A 27885-nucleotide genomic window follows, 5' to 3' on the forward strand; every position below is an offset into this window, starting at 1 on the left:
GGACGGGCGGGCGGCCGCCGGCAGGAGGCGCCGAGCCGGGCGGCTGCCGCGGCGGGCACAGCCCGGGGCCACCGCGCCGAGCCCGGGCGGGAGTGGCCCCGCGCAAGCAGGGAGCGGCGCCGCGCACTCCAGCCCGGAGGGCACCTCGAGGGAGGGCGCGGGGCGCAGCCCTCTAGTCTCGGCGGCTCTGACAGACGCCCGGGGGGCCGGGAGCCGGGCTGCCCTGAGCGGGGTGGGCGCGGACGCGGACGCTGGACTCGTGCGGGGTTCCGGGCGTCGCGATGAACATCGTGGTCGAGTTCTTCGTGGTCACTTTCAAAGTGCTCTGGGCGTTCGTGCTGGCCGCGGCGCGCTGGCTGGTGCGGCCCAAGGAGAAGAGCGTGGCGGGCCAGGTGTGCCTCATCACGGGCGCCGGCAGCGGCCTGGGCCGCCTCTTCGCGCTCGAGTTCGCCCGGCGCCGGGCGCTGCTGGTGCTCTGGGACATCAACACTCAGAGCAACGAGGAGACCGCGGGCATGGTGCGCCACATCTACCGCGACCTGGAGGCGGCCGACGCCGCGGCGCTGCAAGGTAACTCGGACCTGCGCCGGATCAAGCCTCTCCCCACCCCCGAGCCGACCCCGGGAGGGACCGAAACCCCACTGCCCGGGTCAGCCCCGCTCTCGAGGAAGAGAACCACCCCCTCGTCTCCTGCGAGTGGAATTTGCCCCGTGAGAAAGGAACACGGTCACCTCTGTTTTAGAACACGGGAAGGTGTGGTGAACCGTCTTTACGGAGGTCCTGTCTCTCTGGGGACGAATGTCGGGTTTCCTAAACAATTTGAGGATAGGGAAGGCAGAGGGAACTTGCTAGCACAGGTTTGAATCCTAAAGAAATGCCTCACTCCCGTTTGCGGTGGGGAACTAAAGTGTCTGGGAAGTTGTTCTCACACTCCACTGATGCCTGTATCTATGTTACTGTGGTCTGAACCGCTGAGGCTCGGGCAGCATTAATGATTTCACTATAACTTTAGCCACAAGAAAATAATTAACATTGTTTCACCAGAGACAAGTAAGTGCTTTAGTTATATACTCAGCCTGATTGAAAGATGTCCTACCTCTTTCAAAGCGCTTGGAAGATTTAAGCCTCACTGTAAATTTATTTCATGTTTTAGATAATCTCAGGAAATCTGCCTCGCTGTGTATTTATTAAATAACCTGAATCTGAGATTTTTTTTTAAAGCCAAAGCGGAGACCATAACCAGCCATAAATATTGGTCTAAGAAATTTGATAATGGCTCTTACTCTTCGATAAAATTTTTCATTTCCAGAGAAAACATATGAACTATACTGAGAAGATTAATTTGGGACACCACCCCTGCCCTATATCGATCATTTTTCACCAAAACTATTGGCACCTGCCTTTTAGGTCAGAAAATCAAAGGTCAAAAATGTTACATTTTCAACAGTGGTATGGAGGGGTAGCAAATACAGATTTTTGTGCTCCCTTCCAAAACCTAAGAGAGAAAGGTATTCAAAAACCAGGAAAGAGAATTTTGGTTTTTAAATTGAGATCTTATGTGGTAAAATTGCATATTTACCTTTAAGTTTGATTTATGTGAGGTGCTTCTTAGGAGAGCTCAGCTATTCCAGTTAGAACAAACCAGTGATCTCCATTCTTTCATGAGAAACTTTAGGTTCATTTCTTGGCTTTGGATGACTTCAGATTGTTAACTACAGTTTTGATTTGTGAGCCTTAAGGAGAGTTTCCATTTTGAGGGTGCTGGTACTAAAAGAGTGAAAGCTGGTTCTGGCCACTATTCCTCAAAAAAGAGAGGAGTGTGTAGTGTTTGTGGTTGGGGCCGGGGGCGGGGGGGGGTGTTACTCTCTGGGCTGAGATCAGTTTTTTCCAGGTGTCTTTAGCTCCAGGAAGCTGATCCCATGAGGTCTGACTTGTATGGGGCTTGTCACAATTACATGATTTTCCCCTAAGCAAAGTTATCTAGTAAATTGCTATAATTCCCAAAGACTTTTGGGGGAGGAAGGCAGCTGTAAGTTCAGTCATTGGCAAGCCTCAGGGTGTTAGAAATTTGAAGCTCACTGTAGTATTTTTGTTTTGTGTGATCTTTGTCCTACTGATTGCCATGTGACTCACATTTTGCACCCCCCACCCCCTTCTCTGTTCCATTTTTTTTTCCCCTTCATCTGGACTTCTGAGGACAGCTGGGAATGGTGAGGAAGAAATTCTGCCCCACTGTAACTTGCAGGTTTTCACCTACACCTGTGATGTGGGAAAGAGGGAAAATGTCTACCTAACGGCGGAAAGGGTCCGCAAGGAGGTCGGCGAGGTCTCAGTCCTGGTCAATAATGCCGGCGTGGTCTCTGGGCATCACCTTCTGGAATGTCCCGATGAGCTCATTGAGAGAACCATGATGGTCAATTGCCACGCACACTTCTGGGTAAATATAAACATCCTTGTTTTTATTACTAGGCCCTCCTCAGTGAGAAGGTTGGGAAGGAGCCCGACTTCAGTACCAGCCTGAGAGACAGCCTCCTTCTCATTTGTTACTTCCTCGTGGTAAATTACACTGTATGGCCAGTTACTGTCAAATAATTATTTTCTGCCCTGTCCCATGCAGTCTTTCTGAAGAGGGTAAAGGACTGAACATTTTGAACTAGTTTTGAAAGATTGCCATACAAATAACAAGAGGGAGCATAAAACCCTGGGCTTGTTTATTTTACTTTCCGTTGAGTTTGTAAAACCTTGCTTGTTCTTATGAATTCCTGAAGTCAGAGTTTAGGCTTCCAAATTACTGCTCAGCCACATTTTAGAAAGTGCCAGAGATTCTGAGATCAGCATTTGTGGTCCATTGGGAGTGGTCAGGCCACCCTGGCGGTCACTTAACATCCACTGACCATCCACAGGGTCTGTGGCATTGTCCTGATGGAGTACATCTCAGAATTTTCTCAGCTTACAAGATGCCTCTCTTAGGAGAACAGAGGTCACCCTGATAGGACCACAGAGTCACTATATAAGGGGCAGGAGGACTGTGAGACTTGGGGAACCAGGGACTTAAACCACATCAGCTTCTAACCATCAGAGCTACTACAACATCTAAGGATGAGAGGGAAGGAGGGCCTTCTTGCTCTGGGGACCAAACGGACCCCAGTTTTTCAGCTAAACTTCAATAATGGTAGGTGTGAAGTTCTCCCCTATAACTACCCTGTTGACCTTCTTTATTCTCTTCTTCCTCCACAGTAATTCCCCTTTACTTTTGTAGATAGGTAAGAGCCAATAAAGAAAGGGTAAGGAGATAGGATTTTCGTTTTTGTATTTTCCATAGGCGGATTAGCCTTCTAATGGAACACAACAAAGAACTGTTTCTTCTAAATAGGTCACATTAAACCTCATTAATTTTTTAGCAACTGCTTAAAAACTTAATCTGGCTTTAGAAGTACTTACTCAAATGTTGTTCCTTGAACATCAAACCATTTCTCTGATCCTGAAAGAAGCTTACTTTAATGTTTTATTTTAAAACACGAGCTTTGTTTAATTCATTTCCAAACCTCTAGAAATGAACACACAAGTGATATGAGCTAACTCATATGGATGTTTTAAATGAGTAGGGTGATTACCAAATACAGTTTGGGGGCATTTAAGTGTGCTTGTGCATGTGGGCGTGTGCATAGGTGTGTGAGAGAGAGAAAGTGTGAGTGTGTGTGTGTGTGTGTGTGTTGTGTGCAGTGGGGGTGGGGAACTGAATAGAAGTCCTTGCTGCCATGGGGTCCATAAGAGCAAGTGGCAAGGGGGTGGATCAGGTGAGTAAAGGCCGGTACAAATGAATAAACTTGGCAATATGGTTTATCAAGAATCTTATGTATTTTTAATTCTGAGTAAAACAACCACCATTTGAAATAAGACGTATGTGAATTGCAGGTGGACTTGGAGTTTTCATAGTGGAATGGTAAGGATGAAGCTGCCTTAGAAACTCCAGTTGATTTTAGTCAACCTGTCATCTTTAAATAGATATACAGCCATTGGCAGGCTAGTTGTGGACCACCAACACCAGGACTGTTTTTTTCCAATAACCTTTGATTGAGATGACCCTCGGTTTCTGAACTATAAACGATGCTCTAAAGTTTAGCCATCTTGTCTACTTTCTCTGCATGATTATTTTGCTGAATTATAAAATTTCAAATGTAACCACACTTTTAAAGAAACCCCATACAATCATCTGCAGTTAAAGACTTTTAAGAGGAAAGCAGCCTCTCTCTTCACTAGACATTCTGTAAAATGAGAGCTAATTGAGAGTGTGTTAAGCACAGAAAATCCATAGCTTTGGCTTTGAAAATGCACATCAATTGATAAACTGTATCTTAACATTAGACTACTTTCTAAAACCTAAGGAGAAAATTGAATCAAATCTCCAATAGAAAAATTATTGTGGAATTGAATCTATATACTAAGCAGGAACATACCACCTTCCCAGAGTCCTTACTTTGCTTTGAGATGTTGCTTAACTACACAATTTAGGGAGTTCTTGGAAGCCTTGACAGTAATGACGTCACTTCATATTAAAATATGGGAGGCTCCTGGATTCTCCAGCTGTTTTTCCCCTAAGCATCTAAACTGAAGAATTTATTTTCAATATTGAGTCAGAAAATTCATTTTAGAGTTGGAATTTCTGACTTCTTGCCGAGCCTGACAAACCCTTTAAGAAATTGAGTTCTAGCAACTAAAATTTAGAAGAAGACTTACTATAATTTTTACAGCGATTTGGTGGGGGGGGGGGGTGTTAAATGATGTAAGAGCTACCTGAATTCATCTTCCCTTCCAGTAGTCCTCTTAGGCAAAAATGTCTGTGACAACTGTCTAAAGATACATTAGCATGTGCTGTTTTCCTTCCAAAGAAAATAACCAGTGTGTCTTTTTACTGTATCTGGGTGGGAAGAAGAAGTTGCCCCATACATTTTATTTAAAAAGTAGATCAGCTGAGCAAAGAGTCATTTAGTCATTTGAATGGGTAGTCTTGAGCCAGACTTGTAAGTAGCAGTTGCTGTCTGTTTTCATAAAATACTGAATGGTATGTTGATCCTGACTCAGAGTTAAAGTCCTGTGCAATGACATAGAAAACCGTGTGGACTTCCACTGAAAAGCTGAGGGCGCTCCTACTTCCAAACCCTTCTACTACTGCCTCTTCCTTCAAGACCCTCTTCCTCCACTCCTGTACCTTTTAAGGCCTAGCACATTTCCTAATACAGTCTTCCCTCCCCACTTCAGCCCTTGTCTGGCATTTTTGCATATTAGAGCTACAAGGATCCTTAGAGTTAATTTTGTCGCATCCCTTGTTTTCTGATGAAGCTGCAGTTAAATGGCTTGTCTAAAGCTCTCTCTCTTCTTGCCATTAATCTCTTGCAGCATCTGTTCATTCTCACCCTCTGTGGCATAGTATGTGCTCTTTGGTATAATTTTTTTTTATGCATTGTGCCCTGAAATTCCAAAATAGATGGCAAGCTGTCTGAAGGCAGTTTGTTCTATTCTTCCTATTTGTTTTCCCCTGCTTGGAATAGAACTCCACTCCTAAGACTCAATGAACAGTCAATAAACGAGTGTTCAATAGGCTAGACTTCTGCTTAAAGATTCAGAAGATCACCTACTCAGGATGCTCACAGAAGCCTGTCTTCTGAAATTTCAAAAGGTAAGCCTTATGGTGGACTAACTCAACGCCGTGCAAGACTGAGGAGATCTCAAAATGGGGCTGGCTCACATTCATAATGGTTTGTATCTCCTTTTGTTTTGCTACACAACTTTTCCATTCTCCCTGCCCCACCCGCGTGCTCACATTTACTGTAGTGTATTAACTCTGCTCATTGATGCGAGGCTAGCGACTTTGAGAAGGCCGGTGTTGATAACCCAGTTGGAATCAAGCTCAAGTTGAATGTATGGCAACCATTCATACGTCCCAATGGCTGGGCCTCGAGGAGAGGATTCCCACTGCAATTCCCTCCTTGATTCTTAACCTCATACGATTTCTTTCCCTGCACATTGAAAGTTTTGGCTGTGCTCAGCATTGTTCTACACAGCCCTCCGGTCTGCTGTGATGCTTCCACCTTCCAGGATTCTTCTATCACCAGCAGCTCTCCTAGGAGCCTTCTCTTGGTCACCAGTCAAGAAGTGATAGGTTTGGGGTAGGCTCCAGTTAGTATAATCTGTTGTGCAACATTCACGTCAGGGTTAGCACAAGACCAAGAAGAATGTATGCAACACAATGCACTTTAATGTTGGCATAATCATAGCACCCATTCACTTAGGCGCTCTCTGTGGCTCTGTGCAATACAAAAGCTTGAAAATACCTTGCTCGTCTCCTTTGAAATGTGGCAAGTTGGCCTCCATACAGGAATTGCAAGCCTGTATTTTCCCCAAAACATTAATATTGCTTTGCTTGTTATTTTTTAAGAATCTTAGCTTGCTATTTTTACAAGACAGAGTTTATCTGTAGATCCTTTTTGACCAAAGAGCTGCATTTGGCCTTTACGTGAGCAGCAGATTGATCCCTGATTAACCAAAGGGGGGAAGCCAAAGCATTTAACTCCAGGCCTTTTATGTTCTGAAGAAATTTTGCATGGTAAAGGGCTAAATCTGTCAAATAGCTAGTCGGTAATTTACTTCTATTGATATGGTAGTCAGACAAGATAATTGGTAGTTAATTAATAGACCACTTAACTTAAAAGGTTTCACAGTTTTAAAATACTAATTACTGAATTAGGCATTTATCTATATCCAAATGTCTAAAGTCTATTTAGTTAAAATCCATCCAGGAAAAGTAAAAGCCCACCAGCTAGATCTGAGTAATGTAGCACTTAAAGACATTAGTGCTATGGTACCTAAGATCTCATGAATGGTCCCTAATCATTAATGTTTAAGTTCCTGTGTGATTTACTGGGTTTTAATCTCAAATGCTGTATTGTTCTCTGGTTAGAGAAACCTAGTTTTGTTCGAGGCCTCTTAGATTTAAAATCTTAAAAAAAAAAAATCATTAAGTATTCCTATAAAACTACTTGGCCAGTACTTCCTCCTTCAAACCATAATATTAAGAATTGTTACACCATATGCTTTATGAAGTATTATTTTCCTATCTTAGCATAGCTACTAAAAAGTTGGAATTCACGGCCAGTTTTTAAGTCTATACTAGAACTGGCTTCTGTTGTTAAGTAAATATCATATGCATAAAAATCAAGCTTCAGGAAGACTTTCTAGGTCTTGAACTGAACTGTAAATTGACATGGAGTAAGCATACTTTATCTTATTAATTCTTGTGGTACCATTTAAAAACATCTCTCAGGTAGCAACTACTCAGATACTTGGGACTGTATCCCTGACAGGGTCTTTTCATAGCCTTGTTTCCTAACACAAAATAAGATCACCTGCCCCTTAAACATCGAGTTTCTATATTTGGTAGGTTACATGGTAGGCCCAAATTGCTTCTATTGCTACTAGAAATCAACATCTATGACATGATAAAATGTCACTTTACGTAACTGGTATGAGCAGGGCACCATCCTATAAAAATCTTTGCAACATCTTTGATGTGTGTTCGAACCTGTGTCCGGTTATCTCAGTTGTTTAGAAAATATTGCTAAGGAACCAAGATCATATGAAGAAATAGCAGTGCCCCCCTCACTGCCAAACCCAGTGTGCAGCTTGATCTTGCTACAGAATGTGATCCTGTTAACCATCTCTGAAACTCCAGCCTTTAGTTTCCATGATAAGCCCACCTTCTCCTGCTTCTCTTCTGTCTTCCCAGTCCTCTCGGCCTCCCTGCTTCTGAGATGGAATGACTAGTACTACATGCTCAAACCTCTTCTCACTGTGTACCCCTAGCGGGGTAATTTGTTGATTTCAGTGGCTTCCTCTGATTTCTGAGACAGTTCCCAAGTTCACACAACTGTCTTGGCTGTTTCACTCATTCCCTAAAATCAACAAGTTTCAGAACTTTTTGCCCCTTCTTGAATCCCCTGGTATGGCCAGGACCAGGCTTGGGAACATCAGCAGTATCTTTAATTCTCCATCCTACCCACATCCATGGGTCCTGACTGTTGTGTTGCTACCATGTACTTGATCCCCTCCTTCCCAGTCCTGTGTCCTCCCCTGTGCTTCCATCACCTCTTGCCTGGACTTTGGAAAGAAAGTTCTCTGAACTTCTTTCCCCATTCCCAGCTTTTGCTCTTCAACCTATGGTCATCTAAGCAGACTCGAATTTATTACATGCGTGCTTAAGGATTATGCTAAGAACCTACTCCAAACCTTTGGGTAGCCATATTGTTCACAGCATGAGTCCAAGCTCATTAGCATGGCAGCTTAGATCTTCTAAAGCTGATTTCCACCTGCCTTCCAAATTCGTCGCCTATTATATCTCCTGGTCAACCCTAAACTCCGGGTGGGCTGGACGCCTCACTGTGCCCTGATGGAGCCCTGTGCACTCGGCTGTTCTGCCACCTGAGACCTGTCTTACTGGGAGACAAAAGAAGTTGAATATTTTAAACATGTATCACTACTTCTGGGAGAGGGAGAAAATATTCAAAATACTTTCATGTTGACTTAATGGTATCTTTATGGATTAAAGGGGCTGTCCTTGTAGAGTAGTTTAAAAGTTTGAAAGTCCCAGTTCAGGGAATGGCCCACTCTTGTTTGATTATGTGCTATTTATCTCGATTCCTAGAAGCGAAGTTGGTGTTTGTTCTTTTCTCCCTTGTTATTTCTACATCTAGGACTTTATCCATTATCTGTAGATGACATAGTAGAAATTAATCTATAGGACACGTCAAAGTGAAAGCATTCTTTAACCTGTGCTAACACTGATTGAATAGCTTTTTCAGAAAGGCTGAATGGAGGAGTGTACCCCAGGTGGGGTCCTCAGCTATTTATTGCAGGATTGGGTGACCGGGGCCTAGGGAAGAGCTACAAGCCCCATGGCCAAATACTGAACTGTTCACATTCTCCCGATTTATTCTCTGCCCTTAAATTTGTTTTTACCCTAACCATTTTTCAGATTTTTAAGATCTTTGGCAAATTCTAGTGAATTGACTTTAGTTAACTTGAATAAAAAATTATTTTCAAGAAGTTTAATAACCTCATTTGGGACTTAGAATAATTTTTTGAAGTAGGAAATGCCTTGTACGTTCATTAGCTAAAATTTAAATTAAAAAAATAAAGTAGGAAACCCCTTTTTTTAAGTTCCTTCAGTTAAGGAATATTAATAGCAGACTCATCTAAACTTTCTGAAACAGAAACTAAAATTAAGCCTCATTCATTTATGATAAATAGCCTGTTTGCCTCCATTTAATCCAGATACCGGCCTATATGGATAGATGTGTAGATGACATGTTTGTTTGCTTGTTTTAGAATGCTCAGTGAATAAAAGCCTCGTTACTATGGTGCAGTTATAGCCAACAGACTGGAAAAAGCCAATTTGAGCCACTGTTTAAGTCCTAAATACCCAGGATGTTTTTGGAACCCCAAATTGTACTATGCTGAATTTCCACTAGGGGGTGTCCTGGCAGGGTGGATTTGTATCTTATTTCCTCCTGCACTCACAAGCAGTAATTTTCCCAAGATAAAGGGCCTTTTGTAGCTAATCTTTGGAGTATGACAAACTCTGATAGTCCTTAAGAAACAGGGAACTACTCCCTGTATCAACTGAATGAGTTAAATCCAATGTTTTGAGCCTGGAACTCTGGGGATCCGATTAAAATGTGTTAATCTCTCTTGGTTTAATTAGTGATTTTTTTATCTCAGAGTTTACTATAGGAGTTAGCTATTCACAGAACTAACCCCTTCTTATAGTTTCTATTAACTGACCTAAAAAATTCCTTTTAGGCTGCGACCTCTTGTAAACGTAATGGGAAAAGAACCCAGAGAATGGAATCTTGTACTTCTTTCTCTGAAAATACTGGGTGGACAGGTAGAGCATACAGCCAGTCCTTGTGGTAGGGCAGCCTTAGGGAACTTCCCTGTGTTGTGACCTAACACTGTTAAGATACCATCGTGCAGAGTAAAGGTTGTCAGAGCATGGCCTTGGGATTTAATCACGATTACCCTGACACTTTTGGCCAGCCAGTCAGTCCCCGTCCGCCTGGGTTTGCAGGCTTACGCCATCCCAGCACTGGAGGGTATGCCTTTCAACACAAGCAATGCTAACATCGTTTACTTGATTTTACCCAGCATGGCCCATTCTTGAATTCCTTTTTCTTTTTACTTTATTTGTCAATTCTCTTAAAACTCAAGTTCGCACCTGTCAGGGACCATTTTCCTAAATGCTCTGAAACTAAAATTAAGTGAACCACGGGGAAAAATTGAATATCCTCTCATAATGATCATAAAACTTTCAACACTGCAGCAAATGCTGCTAGAATATTTAACAAGTGAGGGCAATTACTGCCGCAACCTTGAGTGCTGTCAAATTAGCGCAACTGACAAGCCACTTACAATGAATTCACATTTGGAAACAAAACATTACTTGGTCTGTGAAACTCAAAGATCACACAAAGTTATGTGTTAAAAGATGGCAACTGTGTTAACATTGTAAAGGTTGTATTTTTGTTATTGTTGTGTGTGGGTTTTTTGGGTTTTGGTTTTGGTTTTGGTTTGGGGAAACCGTGGTGTTTCTCATTTGCTGCTTGCGTAAAATATGAGTTTCTTGCCTTTCTTTCAAATAGCTTAGTACTGGAATTTTTAAATATTAACAAGGTTCAGCTTCTTAGTGTTATTCTAAACAATGGGGCTCAAAATAACACTTCCCAAATCACTGTAAGTGGGAAAATATTTGTGGTGTAACTTATGTAAGCACATGGGTATTTTGAGGACAAGTGAAACTTAAAATTCAAAGCCTGAATTTTCCCACCTGCAAATTGCACTTAACATACTGCCCCCTACTGATTTCTCAAGGATTTTTAAAAATGGGATAGTTCTACAGTCTCTTGGGAAAAAGAAACATCAGGTATAATAAATTACCTTAAAATAGTTCTGTGCTAACTTTTAGTATTTTTATGTCTGCTGGACTCTTCTCTGTCGAGCGTTATAATTTATATTTTAAAACTGTTGTTGCCTGCTCCTAGTAAAAGAGGACTAAAGGAAAGGATTAGAGAAGAGGTGTTACTGGAAAGCGTTGTTTCCCAGCATCGGCTAGGATTCTGGATGAAAGGGGTTGGGCAGCCGAAGCAGCTTCTCAGCACTATGGTTTTGAGGCTTCTTCTGGTGGTCAGGTAGTGGGTTTCTGCCGGAAGCGTAGTCTGGCACTGCCTGGAGGGCAGGGAGGCCTGGGAGCCATACAAAAGAAGAACCAGGAATTGCAGAAACTTGAAGAAACAATATAACCAAAAATAGATAGCACTTATAACCAAAAGAGCCTATAAATATATGCTTAATGAGCCTGGAGTGCATTTACCGTACTTTTATACAGCACTTAAATTTTACAGACCCTTTCATAAACACTCTTCTCTCATTTGAGCCTCAAAGCAACTCTGAATTAAGTAGAGCCATTATCCCCATTTTTATGGATGAGGAAACAAACGAGAGAGGTTATAGGAATTGCCTAAGGTCACCCCTGGGGAAAGAAGCTAGGACCCAGTCCCTTATCCTAGGACTGTAGTTTAGAATCTCTACCAATACTCACCTGGGTTACATGTTCAAAGCTCCTAGTAGATTTTCCTATGAGTCACTTATGCTTTTGCCCTTTGGTATAATGAAAGAATCCACCTTCAAATGTTGATTTTTTTTTTTTTTACTAGCATAGTTCATTTAGCAATGACTAATGAACACCTAGCTTAATACCACCAGAAAGTTTGCTCCATAAATTAGACAAGAATGTAAAATTCTAGACTAAAGAGCCAATACCACATTAGAATTTTATTACTACAGGCCAATTCATGTGTTTTTCCATGCTTTTTCTGTAATTTTCCATGGTTCACATCTGAGGTGGTTACTTAATTGAGAAGACTGTAGGATATCCTTGGTCACTTAGCTTCCTTGCTTTTCCTAGTTCACATGTCAACACTGACAAGCTGGACACAAAAAGCGAATAAACAGGGCACTTCAACAAGGATTGGCTGCACAAAGTTCTATAAATACTTGTTACCAAAATGTCAGTAACAGGATGGTTTTAGTTTTTTGTTTTTTGCTGTTGTTATTTTTTTGTAAAAGCTTATCTCCTAGAATATATAAAACCTTTATTCTGTTACATAATAATCTTATGGGATTAGAATTCCAGATAACTCCATAAGTTTTTCCTTTGGAAATGCTAATTATGGATTTTCAAAATGATGCACTTTTGCCCAGTTGATGGCGTCCAAACTTAATGGCCCAAGCATCTGATTTGTAAAGGGCTAAGTTTTTCCTACGCATGATTTCCTCGCAGGCTTACCAAAGCATGAAAGCTTCAGAAAGTAAATGAGGAAAACGGAACAGGTAAAGGCTAAGGCTGAAAGCCCTGTCTTGAAAGCTGAGCCTTCAAAGCCTCTATGGATGTGGGGAGAGGACATTGAAGCCTCCTCGATCTGCATCTGTGAGGTTGTTCTAATGGCTCTGGGGTGTCTTAGTCCATTTAGTCCATCTGCACTGCTAGAACAGAATGCTGGACACTGGCTGTGTTACAGACAACAGGAATGTATGTCTCACTATTCTGGAGGTTGGAAGTCCAAGAAGATGAGGGTGCCAGCAGATTCCAAGTCTGGTGAGGACCCACTTGGTTGGTAGACCGCTGTCTGCTAAAACCTCACACGGCAGAAGGGGTGAGAGGCCTCTCTGGGGCCTCTATTAGAAGGACACTGGTCTCATTCCTGAGGGGTCCCTAAGGCCCCACCTTCTAACCCATCACAATGAGCATTAGATTTCAACATGAATTTTGGAGACACAAGCATTCAAACCACAGCAGAGGGGCTTGCTAGTGCTAAAAATGGATCCAATGCAAATATACAGAGAATCTGTCCGTAAACTCTCATAGTTGTCCATAGATTCTGGGTGAGCTTGACGTTGGTTTGAACCAGCCCTTAGCTTATAAACATTGTTGGGGAAAGGGTGTGGGGAGTGGAGAGTGGGGCTTCCCAACCTCTAATATGCTGGTTCAGAGAACACGGGTAGGCTAGAGGGTAGTGAAATCTTGCAGTTTTGCTGAGTTTCTAGGAGAAATTGATGTGAGGCCACTTAAGGTTTAAAGTAGACAGATTCCCCCAGCCCACCCTAGAACCTTGTGCTCAGCCTGTGGGCCAGGGCAGCGGCATCAACAGCATCACCAGGCAAGCTACACGTTAGAAAAGCAGACCCTCAGGCCCCCTCCCAGACCTACTGGATCAGAATCTGTAGTTGATTCCAGATCCCAGGTGATTCTTTGGCACATCAGAGTTTGAAGAGGAACTGGTCTTGAATATGCATTTTCCTTTCCACTTTCTCAATATTCTTCTTCCTGCTGCCTTTTTGTTTTTCTTTCCTGAGCTAATCAGCCCTTTAGGAATCTCATAGACAAGAAAAATGCCAGACCACACACTCTGTGTTCCAATCCTAGTCTAGGTTTTTTTTTGTTTTTGTTTTTGTTTTTTGGATTCTAGTCTGGTATCTAAAAGGAAGAGTGCAGGTGCTATCTTGCTCACTATTCCCCTTGGTGGCTGTGCCCAGGGTGGAGTTTCCAAAGCCATAAGCATCATGAAACAAAGTCAAGACCCTGCAGTGAAGAGCTACATTCTTCCCACCCAGGAAGTAAGTTACCACCTTGCCTGTTGTGTATACCCCCTTCCTCCACTCCTGGCCCCTGGCGTATTGTTGGCTTCCAGTATTGGATAACAGAGGGCATGGTGTTTCATACACTTGCGATACCTAAGGGGAAGTCTTCCTTTTTAGTTTTCACAATTTAGTAATGTTTTAGGTGGTTTAGCCAGAATTGTGATTGACAAGTGATTACTGCTGTCTTCTATTCCACTTTAGTACTGTTCTCCCATGAGGAAGCTAGAATATACCAGACCAGTTGCTGGATCTGCAATTACTGTCCTTGAAGATATTTCTTAATTTAGTAGTGGAGTGGTAGTTCGAAGGTATGGACATATAAACTAAAACTAATAGGCTTTTGAGCTCAAATTTAAGTTGTGAGGTTTTTTTTAAAGCCCAGGATGCCTTCCGAACCTAGAAAAATGTCATTGTGCTTGAGAACCAAAGCTTAGAAAAAATCATCACTGGACTGCATGGAACTTGATTTGCTACTGTGCATGTTCTTTCAGAGGTTCACAAAGTTTTCTCTTTAACAGTGCCTACTACAATATAGGTACCCCTCAGACTCTCATATATAATGAGTAAATTCTGTGTTGCTACCGTGCAAGCTTAAGAATCAGATAAGTTTTCAGGAGTGACCTCTTGATTATTTTACCTTTCATTTAGGTAAAGATTTTAATTTTTTAATTTTTATTTTTTTTAAAGATGTTATTTATTTATTTGTCAGAGAGAGAGAGACAGAGAGTGAGCACGAACAGGGGGAGCGGCAGGCAGAGGGAGAAGCAGGCTCCCCGCTGAGCAAGAAGCACGATGCAGGACTCGATCCCAGGACCCTGGGATCATGACCTGAGCCGAAGGCAGACGCTTAACCGACTGAGCCACCCAGGTGCCCCGCAATCTTATAATTTTTTTAAAGACTCCACAGTAAGCAAACTAGGAAGTGAGGGAGAATTTAAACTGTTCAGACATACAAAATACAAAGGATGATGGAAGGTGATCTTGAGGACACTGTTGGGCTATGCTGTTGGAATGGGGGCAGAAGGGACAAAGGAGTCCTGCCCCTTCAGATGGCCTGAGCAGTGGCTGAGCTTGTGTGCAGTGTTGATGCCTCATGGAAGTGGTTACTAGTCACTAGAGCAGAACCGGAGCCTCTGCCCTTTGGAAGATCTGTCTTTATTACAGTTTCTGGGATGTGATTTGAGTTTGGGGCAAAGCAAAGGGATTAATGACAACATGTTTAGCAGACTATTTGGCTGCAATTTTATGGGTTATTTTCATTATTCTATAAAGCGTTATTAAATAGGGAAGGGGGCCTGAGCTTGAAGGAGATCATGGAACACTCCTTTGATGATCTAGGACTCAGCCAGGGGGAGGGTCCAGGAAAACAGCACTTCAGAAACTGTGTTCAGCATTGAGTTTCTTTTAACATCCTGAACTTCCATGAACTCTAAAACACAGAAAAACGATTATTTTGCAGAGAATGTGTAACTTCGTTAATATGTAAGAGGCATGAATTCAAGTTACTTTATTTTAAAAGGCAGAGTCATGACATCATATAAATGTTTAATGAACAGATTTTTACTGTTCACCAGCTGCTGGCCTCTGCACTAATGGACCTGATACCTTGCTGAGTCATTTACGAGAGTCTTATGCAAGGTACACCTCAGTGTTACAACTTGTATTTCCAATGCGTGGTAGGAATCGAGGAAAGAATTATTGGACGTAAGTCATCATAACATCTTTGAACAAAGAAACCTTGGAGAACCTCCTCTTTTTGTCTCACAAATGAGTTAAAATCAAGATTCAAAGAGGTCAAGTAACAAGGATGGTTAGTTGATTGGCAGCTGGGACCATGTGGTTTTTGGACTCCAAAGACCAGTATCCTTTCCAGACAGATTGAGTTTTCAGTCACCTCCTTTCTGGTATTTCTGCATAGCAAACCCTAAAATGCAAGGGAATGTCAATGTCTGAGTGGCTGCGTTGGGCTAGATTCATCCCATGCGTTAGCAGTGGGAAGGCAAGTTAATGAAGCATTTATTTTTGCTGAATAACTAATGGAGTCATCATCTAGGTGTTCCTTTGAAAAGCCTAGCTCTTTTATTAGCTTCTTGGTTGTAGGGGAACTGTAGAAGTATACCAGTGCATGTGTGTTAAGCGTTAACTGCTGATGCCTTCAAGTGTTACACTAATCCCTGTAGCCTCAAAATAATAAAAGTATGGTAGATGTCACATTGGTAAGAATTCAATAGTTAGGACATACCCTGTAGTTTCTCCTCTTGGCTAAAGACAGAGCGGTATGTGTCAATCTGATAGGAGATTTTGTGAAGTCTGAGAGAGTCGTTCCAGGCTTCACTGTCTTGGGGCTGTGTTGCACAGTTTGTTGGGAGACTTTTCTGTCTCCACAAACACACCCAACTAGGAAAGAGGGAAAAAAAGCTGTCATTCAGTTACATGAATTTCAGAATTTGTGCTGTCAAATGCAATTAAAAGATTTAAAGTCAGTACATTGCTAGCAAGTATAGATTTAGTTTTTACTTCCTAATTAAAGATAATTTTTTAGTGAAAAATTTCAACTATCACGTTCTGTGGTCAAAGTGAAATTTCTTAGTTTGGTGGTCAGTATGTTTACTAAGCAGATAGCCTTTAGATCTACAGAATTAAGAGTATTTATGTAGCCATATGTTCCTTTCCCAGGTTAGCTTGGGGGTATGTCACCATTTTTCCATCTTTAAACACGCTAATGATTTATCCTATTTGTCTTTTTTTTTTTTTTAAGGTTTTATTTATTTATTTGACAGAGACAGCGAGAGAGGGAACACAAGCAGGGAGAGTGGGGGAGGGAGAAGCAGGCTTCCCGCTGAGCAGGGAGCCTGATGTGGGGCTCGATCCCAGGACCCTGGGATCATGACCTGAGCCGAAGGCAGATGCTTAACGACTGAGCCACCCAGGTGCCCCTATCCTATTCGCCTTTTTAACACCGTTCCCTCTATTTGCACAGAGCCTTCAATAGTGTGTACTACTGAATCACAGTTTTCCAGGAGCAGTGACTGACTGTTCGGAGAAGAGTGCCACCAGATGTCATTTTAGCCTTGTAAATAAACAGTACGTTCCTTTGTGATTCTGATAAAGATAAGTTACTCTGGTAGCAATAGAGGCAGAAGGAGCAAAACACCAAGTAGAATTATTGAACTTGGAGGGGTACTATAAGGATGTCCAGTTAGATGTTCTTTGTTCAGTGGAGTCTTGATTGTCGTTTTTGGGTTTCTTTTTTCTCAGATTGTTTATATACTGCTCTTATTTGGAGATTCTGAAAATCCTTACACATCAGAAAACTATTATACATGTGCTGATGGTGTTAATCCTTTTCCCATCATAATATGATTTATGGCCCTCCTTAGAAACAAAAGTCTCCTGTTTCTTGGGTGTTCAAATGAGAATTAAACATTTTAAAAGGATTCTTTTTAAAAGATGCCTTTTCTGGAATTGACCATAAGACAGTTACATGAACACACAAAAATACGGTATGCGGCCTTTTCCTTCTTCGAGAAATTAACTTGGCTTTTTCCTTGGTGTCCATTAACCTGGAATGGCTTACAAATACAGAGAACACATTCTGGGTGTTTTAGCTACACCTTTAAAATGTCATCAGTCTCAAACATTTCAAAGCCAGACTTTGCCGGATACCACATTTCTTCACATTCTCTTTTGTTTAACTTTAGGTTAATTTGCCCTGACAGTGCAGCTGCAGGCCCTGCATCCCAGTGTGTCATTAAGAGCACCAAGAATGATCTAGAGGGTTAGAACTGTTGGAAGTTAATTTGGCGTAAACCTAACTTTCAAAGATTTCTCGAGATAGGACATGTCATGTCTATGTCCAGTCACACTTCTGTTTAAGAAATTCTTGTTCATATTAGAAATATGACCTTTACATTATCTTTCAAAGTGCCCAGGGCTTTGAAGAGGAACCCTGAGGAGCTATAGCGACATTAGACTTAAGTATGTTTCATAAGAATGTCAGGGTCCATTTCAATGTCCTTCCCCCCCCCTTCTTTTTTTTCTTTTTAGTCACATAGCAACCCAGTCAGCTGGTGGCCGATTATGGTATTGGGAGTCTTGTGATAAAATTACTCATGGGTGTGCAAAGGTCTATCTCCACACTTTTTAGCCAGAGTTCATTAGTACAAGTGCTCTCTTTTTGCAGATAAAGTGATCCCTAGGTCCATTCCAGCTTTAAATTCTCCCACTGACCATACCAATTAGTGCATATGGGTTGCTGACTCTGAGACCCCCCCTAGATCAAGAGTCAGCCATTTTTTCCTGATGAAGAACTGTAAGGCCTCCTCTGTTTCATAGACATTTGAACAAAAGGACACAGCGATGGAGTGCAGTTCTCTGGCTTAGGTTAAGCATCTAGCTAACCTTGCCAGCCACCTCTGGCACCAACTAACTCTGTACTTTAGAGGTCATTGTACTAGGTGGTCACTTGTGATCCAAGTAATCCATCCTTCTAGTGAAGATAACACGGCAGTCCAGGTGTTCGGTGAGTGATCTGAGTTGCCCCTCTCAGATTCACTGATGGCAGCACACGCGTGAATTTCTACTTAAGCCATTTGGGTGTGCGCTTAGATTTGCCCTTGATGTTCTTTAAATGACTCTTTGAGACAAAGTTAAAGATCATGAACCTTAGCTTGAACTGACTGGTGTCATGGCAACTAGCACTTCACCTTTTGCTGGTCCCCATCTCGTACATGCTGCAATATTTGTGCGCATTAATAATTCATTGCAAAGTGCCAGATTTCTTTGTGCTGTCAAACTGTGTCAGGGACGGAATATGCTGTATCTCAGATGTCATCTACCAGACTGTTGAGGGCAAGAGTAATTAGAAAAGAAAACTAGTCAGGTTTCTTGGGAAAATTCCTGAAAATGTGATGCTTTTCTAGCCACCTATTTATAGCATTTTTCCTGTAAAGTAAGGGATAGAATGAGTGTTGATCAAAGTTTATTTGGTAATGTGCCCCAGACATAAGGCAGGACTTGGGGTTGTGGAAATACGGCGCGAGCAGTAATTGCTCGCCTGCATTCAGGCAGCAAAGGAAATGATTAACAGCCTTCGTGCTCAGTCACGTGGATCCGGCTCCAGGGTGAGCCCTGAAAACCCAAGTTTAAAAAGAAACCCGAATGGTCCTAATGTGAATGCTCTTATCCCAGGCTTGCCTGGCACACAGTAGGAGCTGAGTGTTTGACCCCAGCCTTAGAAGACAATGAGTCTGGGTTCCCAGGCTGACCCTGGCCTTGGATGGCTTTTTTCAGCTCCTAGTTTCCTGAACCTTGTTTGTTGTGCTCAACATGGGTAGCGGTTGTTGTAATTGTAGTATTAGACCTATGATCGGTGCACTTCCTAAACAAAGAATATAGGCCTTTGTCTTAGGATGTAGAAAATGCAGTGACACATTGGATTTCATTTATACAGAAAGCTGTGTTTGTCCCTTATTAGGCAAAGAAATCACATATTTTAAACTAGACACTGCCCTGCCACTACCTTTTTTTTTTTTTTTTTAACTCTCCCTCTCTAAAGAAAGCTTTATATTAAAACAGAACTGTGTCACACTTTACTTAGTTACTCAAAGTGAAGCATATTTCCCGGAAAAATGTTTACAGCCCACAACTGGAGAAGATTTTGGTCACTAAGCCATATTTGGATTCTTTTGTTTCCCTTCTCTTTTTTTCTTTTTTCCTTTTTTCCTTTAAATACAAAACCAGTAGCTTAAATGTTCCTCCAAACTAATTGGAGGGAGGGCAGGGAGTGAGGAAAGCAGACCCAAGTCACATTTTTTAGAATATGCAGCCAGAGTACCCTGTGCATAAACTAGAACTATTATACTTGATATACTGATTTAACACAATTAAGTGCTGGTAAGTGTAAATTCTGCTTAGAGACAAGCACAGAATCAGCTCCCATTTTAGCCGTCATTGCTTGGCCAGATCATAAAATAGTACCTGCATGTAATAGATGTTCAAGAAATAATCGTTGAAGGAGTAAGTTAATACCACAGACTAATTTCAGGAAAAGGGGAGGGGTCATTAATCAGTTTCAAAACCATGCAACAAATTAAACTTAAAAAACAGTTAAGAACTTGTTAATCTTCTATCACCTACCTTTATGTAGTACTGGGGATCTGGATTAGTCATTTAACACCTGCAGGCAACAGCATCACACACGAGTCTGGGAAAGTCATTAGCGCCAACCTGCTCGGTGCCCATGTGTTTCCAGCCAGGGCCAGCCACCAGCTAGAGCGAGTGGTCACTGGCGATGTGAGAAAACAGGATCAGGGATGCGGACTCGCCAGGTAATTAAGCAGCAAGTTCTTATTGGCGTTCTATATTGTGTGTAATTTCTTGGGATTTAATATTGAGACTCCCCACTTAAGAACTTAACGGTAGGATCCTTTGTACTAAATCTATCCCTGTCTTTCAAGACTAGGCAAACTTTTAATACTGAGAAATGATCTCTGAGTCGCATCAAGAATACATTTTATACTTTTTTTTTTAGCTAACCTGGGAACAGTTAACCAGATACTTAAAAGAGGACTTATAGACTTGATTACTTAAGGATATGTTTTCTTATTTAAATTGGAATATATATCCTTCTTTATGATGTTATTTTATTGCAGTTCTGTGATATGATGGCCATATATAAGATGTAGAGCTTAAAATTGAACATATAATGGGAGGGTATGTGCTCTGGTAAGCGCTGTGAATTGTGCAAGACTGTTGAATCTCAGATCTGTACCTCTGAAACAAATAATGCAATATATGTTTAGAAAAAAAAAAGAAGAAGAAGAAGAAGAAGGTAGCGGGAGGGGAAGAATGAAGCGGGGGAAATCGGAGGGGTAGACGAACCATGAGAGACGATGGACTCTGAGAAACAAACTGAGGGTTCTAGAGAGGAGGGGGGTGGGAGGATGGGTTAGCCTGGTGGTGGGTATTGAGGAGGGCACGTTCTGCATGGAGCACTGGGTGTTATGCACAAACAATGCATCATGGATCACCACATCTAAAACTAATGATGTAATGTATGGGGGTTAACATAACAATAAAAAAAATTTTTTTTTTTTAAATTGAACATATAATGACCTAAAGTACCAGTTCTTGCCTTTTTTGGCTAACAAGCACACCAAAATAATAATTACTATCCTAATTACCCTAACCATTCCCACTTCTGCAAAGAAGTAAAATCCAGCTGAAACATATGTCTCTTGGAAGAGAGACACTCCAGCAGTAAGCCAGGTCTCTGAAGTTCACAAGGAATGTTGTTCACATTCTCTGCTCCACAGTGCCCATCACAGAGTAGTAGTCCTCCATAATCTCTGAAAAAATCGTCAGTATCTTCCAGCTTAGTCTGAGGCAGCTGGGCAAATAAATATAAACAATTAAAATCAAAATACCACAAAACGTGTAATTGCAAATGGTACTGACCATGTCTTAAAGAAATACAAAGTCAAGGTGGTGTAGAATTACATAAAGGCTCAACACCTTCAGTAAAGAATTATTTGGAAGCCCCTGTAACATAAGCACATTGAAAAGCGCAAGAGGCTTTGTAAACATGTGATTAATATTATACTTTGAATTACGTATGAGGGCATTGGGAGTAGATTGTCAGAGAAGAGAAGAGTTCATGGGTAAAACCTCACGGGTGAGAATAAGTGTGCCCTGGGTAACCACAGTGAGGAGGCCCAGACAGATGGGGTATGAGTCGGTGGTGAGGGGGATTGCATGATGATCAGGAGTCAGACTGGGAAAGACCTTGGGACACGTCACAGACATTCATCTGGCAACTGTGTGCATCATGGATTGGAGTGCGGAGAAACTTCAAAATAAATGGAGTGACTGTTTTTGATCTTGTACATGCATAAGTTATTGTAACAAATTAGATATTTATGCAAAACTTCAGTGATCCCTTAGCCAGGAAATCCTTAGAAAAGGGCATGCAAGTCTTCTTTAAGTCCACTGTGTATTGTTTGGGTTTTTTTAACTTCATAAATCATGGGGAAGCTGTGTTGGCAATGGGATATAACTCAACAGTAGACAGATTGCTCTTGGCTGCTTTCTTTTAAGAAGCAGGTTATAAAGCTGTTGGGAGCCTGGTAGAGTAGTTAATAGATCATCTTAAGCAATTTGAAGTAATTTTTTTTTTTTTTTTTAAATACAGCCTTGTGTCTTGAAGGTGAAAGAGCCAGAGGGGGAAGAAAGAGTTTAGTGAATAAGAAATAAGGGTCTATTGCCCTGGAACTGCCACGTGCTCAGCTACACTGAGTGGCCGGGTACCTGCTTCTGTGGGAAAGTCACTGCCCTGTAAGCCCCCCAGGGGAGTGTGGTCATTCAGAATGCTGGAAGCTCCTGTCCGTTAGCATAGGACACATTTCTCATTATAATGATCCTGTACTTTTATCCTGCATTTTTACATCCTGAAATACTCTACCTCCTGTTAGTACACTTCGGTAAAACTTTGGATGCTGGAAGATGATGCTGGACGATCTCTTCATTCGGGGGTCTCTTCCTGTTTGGACATAGCCATAAGGGAGACATTAATACAAGGCACTTATTCGTGGGTAAGCTGGAGGCCCCTCACAGACCGTGAGATAGCTGTGTTAAAGTGTCATGAGCATAAAAAGATCCCTGACCTGGGAGTAGTTTAGATTAGCAGATAACTATCACTTGAAAGGTGATAAAGAGCCTTCGACTAATGGCTTTCTTTTCATCTCTGGCGATTGTCCCCAAAAACTCTTGTGTTACGGTCTTGTTGGTCACGGCTTCTAATAGGCCTGCCACACCAATGATATGGTGTTATGCTAACCAGACAATCAAAGGATCTTCTCTTTTAGTAGATGGGTAAGATCTTGAAACAAATGGGAAAATGTACCATTATGTGGGTAAAACTGATTTTGTTATGTCGCTAAAACATTAGGTAGGATTGGCTTTTAAATGAAATTCACAGTGTCTTTTCTAAAGCTTGACTCTTACTTCTCTTTCAGACCACAAAGGCTTTTCTTCCTACCATGCTGGAGATTAATCATGGTCATATTGTGACAGTTGCAAGTTCCTTGGGATTGTTCAGTACTGCTGGAGTTGAGGTTTGTGAGATATAAAGCCTTTCCTTCCTTCAATCGGTTTATCTTGTGTCGAGTATACCAAAGTCCTCCGAAGAGCGCCTGCTGCCCACACATTCATGAGAGCACTCTGCTCGACCTGTGTGCTGTGTGTGGAATGTTCTGCAGTAGCCCGGGGCCAGCTGCTGAAGCGTACCTCTAATACCTTCTGCCATAAAATCACTTACCCTAGTTTGACAAAGCCTCAGCAGCAGGAAAAGTGGGACTGCTAGTCCTCGGTATGCCCCACTTTCCTTAGCAGTTTTGCTTGATGATGGCGGGGAGGCACAGGGTCAAGAATGAAACTGTGGAGGGCAGTGGCAGTACCCCGGGAAACAGATACGTGAGGCCAAAGGTTGACGTCCTGTTTGGGTCAACTTGCCAAAAGTGACCTATCTTGTATCAGTCCATCAGAGGAGATGGTTATGGTGGATGTGAGGTGTCTTGCATTGTTAAGTTTGCAGAACTGGGCTTAATCAAACCCCACTCTTTACCATATTCCAATAGTAAAGCATGTGTATGTATATCGTTCTGTGTTGTTTGTCCTCTGGGTGCTTCTAGCATAAAATTGAAAACCTCACCCCCATGCAAATAGGCAAAAGGACACAGAATAGATGGCTTCCATATTCTACATTTCCATTCCCACATTTAAGGTGGGGTAAGGGATAAGAACTTTCTATACCATGTGCTCTTAGATTAAGGTCTGGCTTAAGTTTACAAGGTATACTTACCATTTCCATTTTTACTTTACCCTAAAGAGAAGATCGGATCATAATAACTTATAACCTAAGCTAGATTTGCCTTTCTCTCCTAGCGATAACGAAGCAAACTGGATTTTCATTCTCCTTTACTGAACAAGAGACCATTTGTAAATTTTCCAGACGCTTCAAAGTGAACCTCTCTCCATTTTTAGCTCCAGCTTGTTAGCTTTTATAAAATCCTTTATGGTAACTTCCCCAAAGTAATACGATACTTGGTCGATGTGGCAAAAAGTGTTCGTCTGTTTCTGCTGTTGCTTTGAAAATATTATTTCTGCACTGAACCACATCAGATATCTGTCTTTGAAAATGCTTTCCTTTTCTTTGCTTAGTCACCTGTAACCTTCTGTATCAAACATGCAACCAAAGTAATAGGATCAGGGAAGCTTGGGTTTGGTCGGTTTGGTGGGAGATCTATGCACATACTTAGTGTTTCTGTTCTCTCCCCCTCTAACTCAGGATTATTGTGCCAGTAAATTTGGAGTGGTGGGTTTTCACGAATCCCTGAGCCATGAGTTAAAGGCTGCTGAAAAAGATGGAATTAAAACAACGTTGGTTTGCCCTTACCTTGTAGACACGGGCATGTTCCGAGGCTGCCGAATCAGGTCAGTGAGAACCTGTCTTATTACTGATAAAAAGCTGTTTTAGAAACCATCTTTCCATATTGGGAGAATACGTAGAATTGGATCTTGCACTTTATCATTTGACAATTAAACCTGTTACAAACCTCATTGATCAAGGTTTGTAAAATTCAGGTGAATAAGATTAACGAGTGAGGGTCTGGTACCATGCTGATACTAATGTGAGGAAGTCAATCTGGAAGCATCAGACAGGAATTGGCCTCTTTGTACCTTCAAGGAGGAAACATAAATATCCAGGGTTTCCCTTAGAAGCTACTTCCTTAGGAGTTATTTTGTTTCTTTAGTATTAGTGTTGGTAAATGAATGTGACTTTGATTTGGATATGAAACAATGTGACTGTCACAAAAGAGTAAGCCTTTCTTCTAAAAAGCCCTTTGAATATTGCCCTCCAGATTTGGGAGCTTTCTTTTCACAGAGAGTATATGTAGGTAGATTCACTGTAACAGAATGAGAAGAACTATTTAGATTTACTAAAAATGAAATAAAATACCCACACACTTTGAAAGGAGGCATATGGGAATATAAATGTCAGGTCACGTCTGACTTGAACTAGCAGATTAAACAAAACCACGAATCATTAAAAGGATACTTGTAAAGACATGCTTACTTTGAGATCTTTGCTTGGATGAATTTGCAAGGCAAGGGTAGATAACCGAACCAGTTCCCTGTTGGTCAGGGCTGTTCTTAACACATCCTGAAGCTGGCCACACTGTGAAGTAGGTGGAGCTCCATTTGAGTCATTCCAATCTCTGGCTGACTCCAAGTCTGGACTGGGAACGGACTTGAGCTCTGCCGCTTTTCCCAAGCGCATGCACACGTGTGTGTGTGTTGGTTTGTCTCTTCGTCTTGTATACTTAAGAGCCAATTGCCTAGGGTCTAAGGAGCCCTGTTTCCTATTTAGTTGTTTCCTATTTAGCATATGACAGGTGTCCAAAGCTGTGGTGGGACAATGAAAAGTGAAGGGAATAAATTATACTATTAGGTTATTTCAACGTGTCATGTAATGAATTCAGCTGAAGGTAGGATGTCTATATGCACTTCATTTCAGAGACCCCTGAGAGAAAATACCTTGGTTTTCCCTCTTGGGGCATCCAGGAAAGTATATCGCTGACTTACTTCACTCAGAAAAGTTATGCCAGTGTTACATGCCATCATTCTAACAACACTCAGCACTAAAAGTTTGGTATCGTGTTTGGGTTTAGTGTTTGTTATGCCAGACACCCTCTTCTTTTTCTACTGAAAAAAATAGAAAAATAATATGAAATACATTTTAAGGCATTTTAAAAACATTGTCTCGGGGCGCCTGGGTGGCTCAGTCATTAAGCGTCTGCCTTCGGCTCGGGTCATGGTCCCAGGGTCCTGGGATCAAGCCCCACATCGGGCTCCCTGCTCGGCGGGAAGCCTGCCTCTCCCTCTCGCACCCCCCCGCTTGTGTTCCCTCTCTCGCTGTGTCTCTCTCTGTCAAATAAATAAATAAAATCTTTTTTTTTTTTAAAGATTTTATTTATTTATTTGACAGAGAGAGAGATAGCTAGAGCAGGAACACAAGCAGGGGGAGTGGGAGAGGGAGAGGCAGGCTTCCCGCCGAGCAGGGAGCCCGATGCGGGACTCGATCCCAGAACCCCGGGATCATGACCCGAGCCGAAGGCAGACGCTTGACGACTGAGCCACCCAGGCGCCCAAATAAATAAATAAAATCTTTAAAAAAATAAAATAAAAACATTGTCTCACCTTACAGAAAAGCAGACCAATTTTGGTTTTTTTTTTTAACCCCTTTTCTAGACTATGCAAATAAAATATATTCATAGTAGGAAAATTTGGAAAATACAGAAAAATACAATGCAGAAAACAAAATGGACCTAAGATCCTGACACTTAGATAACCTCACTGTTAATGTTTGGATGTGTATTTCCAGTCTTCCCTACTTTGTGTTTTTGCTTAATTTCATTTTTTGAATATTTAACTTTCAGGAAAGAAATTGAGCCTTTTCTGCCCCCTCTGAAGCCTGATTACTGTGTGAAGCAGGCCATGAAGGCCATCCTCACCGACCAGCCCATGATCTGCACCCCCCGCCTCATGTACATCGTGACTTTCATGAAGAGGTAACTCTGTGGGTTCCCTCCTGGGTCAGGTCTCCCCATGCCCACCCCCAGAACCTACCGAGAGCTGGTGTGCACTCACTAACAGACCCCTTTCTTTTTTCAGCATCCTCCCTTTTGAAGCAGTTGTGTGCATGTATCGGTTCCTAGGAGCAGACAAGTGTATGTACCCGTTTATTGCTCAAAGAAAACAAGCCACAAACAATAATGAAGCGAAAAATGGCATCTAAGGATCTTTTTTGTACGGAATATCATTTCTATCAGAAGACGATCAAGGTGTTTGTCTGATCCACATCAGCATTACTGACATTTTCTGGATTCTAAACCCATGTTGACTTTTTTTTTTAATCAACTTTAAAAAAATAAATAAAGTGCAAATTAACCGACTAGAATACTTGGAAAATGTGATCAGCAAAAGTGAGCTTACGTTGTTGCCAACAGGGTCCTTTGAGGCAGAACCCTAAAACGAGTCAAATCTTTTAGACAAGCACTGTGTGACGTCTCCAGGCTACCATTATTTTTCTTAAAGAGCAGAAAGTCTAGAGATGATAACGACAGTGTGTTTCACCTGTGTGGTGTTTTTTTTTTAAATCTCCATAGAGTTTATTAATTCTTGTAATTAAACTCTAGCCAGTTGACACCCTTGCAACTTCAAGGACTGATAGTGCTATATTTTCTCATGTTTTCTAAGTTTCAGTTTTGCAAAGCCCGTGTGGCTGTTCGTGGTGTTTGTGGGTACAGCTCTTTTAAAAAGGAATTTTGAAATCTCCATCAATTCGAAGTAAATGATGTTTGATTGTTACATTAACAGGGATCAGGTCTCTTTTTTAAAGTCATAAGGACTAAAGTGTTAGCCAAATTTTTAATTTTGTCTCTGAAATCTTTCCTTAAGGCTCTATTCCTCTGGAGACCTAGTTATCCACAAAGGTCATACATTTTCTACCTGTGAATTTTGCTGCATCCAGAAAGTGCCCTTTCCTCAGGAAGTTGCTGTGCTTCATTTATTTGAATGGACTTTTATCTAGAATACATAGCAGCTCTGCAAAGGAACAGTTTCTAAAAATGGGAGCTTCTGCATTAAAAAAAAAAAAGTCCCCATTTTTGTGCCAACTATGATTAGTGAGGGGGAAAAAAATCATATTCTATGGAGTACGTATGGAAGGTTGTAAAGATTCTTTTGAAAGTTTTATTCACATTGTAGAACAGCAATTGACATTTTTACAGTATTTTTTTGTAAAGCAAACTATTTTGTGCCTTGAATTTGGTAAATGTGTTTTAGTGAAATGTTGTTAAAGTGGACTTCTACCTCTGTATCTAAATGTATACCATCCACTTGTAAATTACTATAAACTATTATGTGATTGCTTTTTTTTTTTTAGAATGTCTTGTTTAAATAGCGACCGATGTTTAAGGCTATTAAAATAAGCCATCTTTTACTAATTAATTGGGAAGTTTTATAAAGGACTGATTAAATTTAAAGAATTAACTTACATGCCACTGACAGTGTGAT

General features: G+C 41.5%; 1 protein-coding gene across 1 annotated transcript; it reads left to right on the forward strand.

Annotated features, from left to right (window-relative positions):
- Positions 1 to 8: 8 nt before the first annotated feature.
- On the forward strand, positions 9 to 27865 carry RDH10 (retinol dehydrogenase 10). The gene is made up of 6 exons (XM_021688178.2): positions 9 to 570; positions 2202 to 2437; positions 22764 to 22862; positions 24095 to 24240; positions 26247 to 26378; positions 26482 to 27865. Exons 1-6 carry the CDS (start codon positions 282 to 284, stop codon positions 26603 to 26605), a joined length of 1026 nt encoding a protein of 341 aa, XP_021543853.1. The 5' UTR covers positions 9 to 281; the 3' UTR covers positions 26606 to 27865.
- The last annotated feature ends 20 nt before the right edge of the window (positions 27866 to 27885 follow it).

Source organism: Neomonachus schauinslandi, chromosome 4 (assembly GCF_002201575.2).
Source record: "Neomonachus schauinslandi chromosome 4, ASM220157v2, whole genome shotgun sequence".
In the NCBI taxonomy this organism is placed as follows: domain Eukaryota; kingdom Metazoa; phylum Chordata; class Mammalia; order Carnivora; family Phocidae; genus Neomonachus; species Neomonachus schauinslandi.